General features: G+C 44.0%; 1 protein-coding gene across 1 annotated transcript in view; it reads left to right on the forward strand.

Annotated features, from left to right (window-relative positions):
- The window catches only part of LOC123046279 (cytokinin dehydrogenase 3), a 4,351-nt gene extending 1,627 nt beyond the window's left edge, over positions 1-2,724 (forward strand). The window contains exons 4-5 of the mRNA XM_044469592.1: positions 29-291; positions 2,049-2,724. Of these exons, the coding sequence (XP_044325527.1) occupies positions 29-291; positions 2,049-2,391 (606 nt within the window). The 3' untranslated portion in view covers positions 2,392-2,724. The remainder of the gene's footprint in view (positions 1-28; positions 292-2,048) is intronic.
- The last annotated feature ends 2,750 nt before the right edge of the window (positions 2,725-5,474 follow it).

A 5,474-nucleotide genomic window follows, 5' to 3' on the forward strand; every position in this document is an offset into this window, starting at 1 on the left:
GAGTGTGTGTGCATGTGTTTATTTTCAGGTGGTGGAAGCCATCTCAGTGCAGATGAGCCACATAGCGTCCCACCTGTACAGTGTGGAGGTGTCCTACTTTGATTTCCTCAACAGGGTGAGGATGGAGGAGATGAGCCTGAGGAGCAGCGGGCTCTGGGAGGTGCACCACCCGTGGCTCAACATGTTCGTGCCCAAGGCCGGGATCAGGGACCTGAGGGACCTTCTCATGGACAACATCTCACCGGATAACTTTGAGGGGCTCATCCTCATCTATCCACTCCTCAGAGACAAGTAAGCTGTGTGTGCTACTCCCTCCGTAAACTAATATAAGAGCGTTTAGATAACTATTTTAGTGATCTAAACGCTCTTATATTAGTTTACAGAGGGAGTACTAATCAACGCAATGCATTGTAGGCATTACATTAAGATATCTCAACTTGGGGCTGGGGGACACATCAATACGTGTAGGCATTGTTTATAGAAGAAAATATTATCTACCGATTGTTTAACTAACCTTGTTTGTGACCGCTGCGTTGGCTTCCAAGCAGTCCAAGTTCGACAAGCCTTTCTCCGCATCATTTTCGTTTAGTAACGAGTTCGTTTCTATGTAATCAAAGTGCTGAGAATTAATCAGCTCTGCTCATCGGGCATGAGATAGTCCCTTTTGGCATTCGCATGCTGCCCCATTTTCTACCATCTATACTGCTATAGCAGGCAGTACAGGCCTGAGAACATATCATTTATTCCATATTTCTACGTGGGGCACCATTCTGCTCTTCCCTGGAAGCACCTGCTGTGTTTTTCATGCATAGCATTCATGATTTGTGTGTGTTCTCTTGTACAGTATATTGTAAAGGTCTGGAAGAGAACGTATTATCTTTGATAAATGATGTGTGATGTATCCTTGTGTGCGCCTAGCCGCCTACTTAGGGTCTTCATTAGTATACAGGCATCTTGGTCCCAACACTCTTCTTTTCATAAGAAATAAAAACTGCTCACTTGCCTTTACTATGGAGTGGGTATAGAGGGCAGAAAAGTTGCAGCCCTGCTTTGTACTAACATTGGACACAACACACACAAAAAAAATGAGAATATTAGATCGGTCGGTTGTTTAATGCTGCGAACTCTTTTCTTATTGGAAAGTTCTATGTATGTCTACAATATTTCTGGTAGAAAGTCCACACCTACAGTGGCTTTGTTGGTCGATTGTTGCATGCTTGTGAATGATTGTTTCATGTTTTGTGGGTCCTTCAAATAGAATGACATCTGTCGCCAGCATTGTATGATTTAACTCAAACTATAGCTTTGGCTCAATGAGTGGCATCTTCTTTATTTGAGGAAACCTTTGTTAAGTACAGGGAGATATGTAAGCAAAGATACTTGCTCTCTCCTTAAAAGAAAAGAAACTGAGATTTGTCCTGCAGTTAAAAAATGCAATTTGGTTTATTTACGCTCAGATAAGATAAGCTTATCACAATGCATTATAAACAATAACTGCCTTCCAGTTCAAACATCAGCATGTAAGCTCTTTTAATTGGGATAAAACTAATATTTGGCTAGCTACAAATTTATTTTCTTTGATGCATAACGTTGTTCACAATTCACGCATTCTGTATGTTTTTAAGATTCATTGACCTCACATTCAAGTATTTGCAAGGTGTCACTTCTACCAAGAAGTTTATACTAGTTTACCTGCAAGATGGCTTTCAAATACAAGTCAACTATTAGCTGATTGAGCCTTAGCAAAAGATCTAACTTGTGACCTACGGTTCATGTTCAATGTACTGAACTAGTTTAATAGGCCCAGTGTAGACTTGTCTCTATAAACATTTAAACAGAGACATTTCTGAGTCAGGATACACCGAACTGCAGGATGTCAACTATATAATTTTCTTCTCCTTCTTGTGTTCTTATCCAGGTCATGATCTGGCAGTTGCTGAGATATACTCCCTCCGTTCCAAAATAGATGACCCAACTTATACAAAGTTGGGTCATCTATTTTGGAACGGAGGGAGTATCATTTAACTGTTACTCTGTTAATCTGGCAGGTGGGGCACTAACACATCGGTCGTGCTACCGGATTCCGGGTCCACGGAGCAGGTGATGTACGTGGTTGGCATTCTCCGTTCTGCAAACCCTGATGAAGGATGCTCCCACCACTGCCTCCAAGAGCTTCTCCGCCGTCATCGCCACATAGCTGACACTGCCGGAGTGCGCATTGGTGCAAAACAGTACTTGGCTCACCATCCAACTCCGGCTGGCTGGCACCAACACTTTGGCCCACGTTGGGAGCGGTTCGCGGAGCGCAAAAACCGGTTTGACCCGCTGTCCATCCTCGGGCCAGGCCAAGGTATATTCCCCAAGGGCAACACTGGGGTTTATGCAAGCTGACAGCATGAAATTTCATGGCCATTCATCGGTGGTAAAATAAGTGATATAGTTAGGTGACTAAGGTGGGATCCTGTTCTTTCTCTTTCGTAGCTCTTTTCGGGTTGTTTCCTCGGCATTTTGAGGCATGGGTTGGATTATTATGGTGGTGGTGGATCCTGAGAGAACTCAGTGGTTATGAATACCACTGGGAATTTTGGAACTCTGTACAGGCTGAGGAAGCACAGCTCTAGGGATAGAGATAGTGATTCTGTTCGATCTGTATGTTGCCATTAGGATTGTTGCTATTGTTCTCACTTTCATTCCCACAAGTATGAAACTCTCCGCACTCGACTCCTTTGGGCATCGCCGGTTCATTTGTGCTTTCGGCTGACCTTTCATAAAACTTGAAGAGTTAAATCAGAACCCAAGATGATATGCTTGCGAATTTACAGAGCGACCTTCTGAGATTCTTCTAAAATCATTGTTGTGAATCATACACCATGTCCATATGATATTCTTATCACCACTTTTGTCTGATGTTGGTCTGATGTCTGTTTAGTTCATTGTGACCGACTTTTTCTTTTCCAAACAGGGCCAAAATATTTACTCATCCATTAATTAAGTTTGTATTTTTTTGCAAAGGATCAAATCTTTTATAAAAGTTCACCGGAAGTACAAAGCATCTTAAACATAATACAAATTACATCAAGATTCCAAGACTACTGAACGACCGCTACTGCTGCCAGAACGAACCGCCGACGCGCCGTTGTCGCTGCTCCTCTACCGGAGTCGGCTTGACCTTTTCAATGACAGGCAGGAAGTCTTCATGCACGTGCCCCTAAGGACTAGCACCTGGAGCCGTAGTTGTCGCCTTTGAACCCTTTCATAGATCTGAAGCATCTGACACCAAATCTCGCCACATGACGAAAAATCGTAACACCGCCGCTCCAAGGAGATGGCAGGAATCTACGCATAAGTTCTGTTGACTACAGCCAGACGGACGAACTCTGGGAGGATCGAAGCCCGGAAGACAAACACGAAGAAGAAGTGCCACTGTTCCCCCGAGCACTGCACTTGCGAGGACTAAAAAATCCTAACCTAAACTACCAACTAGAGCGGATGCACCGGGATTCCCATCAACGCCACCGACCGCCGGGGCGGTAAGCGAAGGGGAGGCGAATCCGCAGACTCGCCGGTGAAGCCTGGAGGGGAGAGTTTGTCTTAGCTGCGTAGGGACAAGGGGGTAACGAGAGGAAGTCGTTAGGTGCGTCGTATCCATTAATTAAGTAAGAAGACAAGAGTTTGAGTAGAAGGAAAAAATGTTACAACAGTGTCATTACTCTCCTGGCATGATTCTTTCCAAACGCATTGCACACACGATGACCCGGAGGCTTGCTTCCTTCTTGATAGCTTGTAGTAGTGTCGGAGGCGAAGGGCTTTAGTTACAAAAAATATGTCTTTCACTCCATACGGTCTAGTTGGTGAGCATGGTGATAGATGCCATCACCTTTCTATTTGTCCTCATTTCTCTAGACATGTTAATCCACCAATTCTTCATTGTTCTCTCTGTCAGCCATCTGTAGGTATCAATACTATCAAGATGTAACCACTCCTTGACCATCCTCCATAACCTTAGTGTGTCGTGACACTTGTAGAAAGGATGCACAACCTACTCTTGTTCTTGCTTGGATGATGGAAACAGCCCACAACTATCCCACCCAAGCTTGGCCAAACAGTCGACGGCCCATATCCTATCCTGGACAGCCAACCAACCAACTTCCTTGGGGGCGGGGAGGGGAGGGGGCATGTCCTCTGCATGGTCTTGTCCATAGACATGTGAGTTGCACCGAGGAACTGCATCTTTGAAGTAGCGGAATATTCGCCACTGCTTGTGTGCTTCCAAAGAATTTTCATCCTCCAATGTATCATACTTATTAACGTCTCGGATATTTTCCAAAGTGTGATAAATTGTTGAATGTGGGCCATGGTGAAGTCATGTGGCACCTTGAGTTTTGATATTGGAGCGTCGCTGTGCATTACCTCTTTCACCTTCCCATGGAACCATGGGGACTCAAAGGACGGTGCACACACTTCGTTCCCAATGATGATAGTTGTCGACACGTAGAACAAGTCCATGGCATTCGTTTCATAAGGGTCCTATGCCCATCCACATCTTGGACTCGCTTTCCACTCATACTAAGGTCGTCTCAATCTTAGGGCTAGTTCTTTTGCTGGCTTCTAGAATTTGATGGAATAATATGACCCTACCTAGCTTATTCTAGAAGCCCAACTAAATTTATTTATTTTAAATCCCACTAATTAAGATTTGACCAGTAAGCTTCTAAAAATATATTTTTGGTTGGGCTTCTAGAATAAGTTGGGTAGGGGTAGCTTATTCTAGAAGCCCAAAAAACCACCAAAAGAACTGGCCCTAAGCACGTGGGCAACCTTTTCTAGGTGGAGGACTGAAAGTGCAACTATCCCTAGGTGGTTTTGGTAATTCATAACAACATATAGCTCATTGAGCTAATGCTATTCCAAGATAATTATTTCAGGAAAGCTCAATGATTGGCATGGCATGGATGTGAAAGTGGAACCCTCAAAATGCTAAGGACAAAGGATTGGCTCAAGCTCAAAAGCTCAAGACTCTTCATTTTATATTTTAGTGATCCAAGATCACATTGAGTCTTTAGGAAAAGCCAATACTATTAAGGAGGGATGAGGTGTTGCTTAATGAGCCTCTTGCTTCATGTGCTTAATGATATGCTCCAAAATCCTCAACTACTTTCCCATATCCACATATGACCTAAACCCTAAGCCAAACTCGGTCCTACCGATTCTTTCTATCCGGCGCCACCGAGTTTCACTTGTCATTAGCCACTGCCAAACCCTAGCAATTCGGTTCTACCAATAAGGATCTCGGTCTCACCGAGATGGGGTTGCAAACTCTCTGTTTCCCTTTCGTAACTTTTCGGTCTTACCGAAAGAGCGAATCGGTCCCACCGAGATTGTAATGTAAACTGAGTGTTTCCCCTTTGTAACTTTTCGGTCTCACCGAGTTCCACTCGGTCTCATCGAAAGAGCAAATCGGTCCCACCGAGTTT

The sequence above is a fragment of the Triticum aestivum genome, chromosome 1A (genome assembly GCF_018294505.1).
Source record: "Triticum aestivum cultivar Chinese Spring chromosome 1A, IWGSC CS RefSeq v2.1, whole genome shotgun sequence".
Classification (NCBI taxonomy): domain Eukaryota; kingdom Viridiplantae; phylum Streptophyta; class Magnoliopsida; order Poales; family Poaceae; genus Triticum; species Triticum aestivum.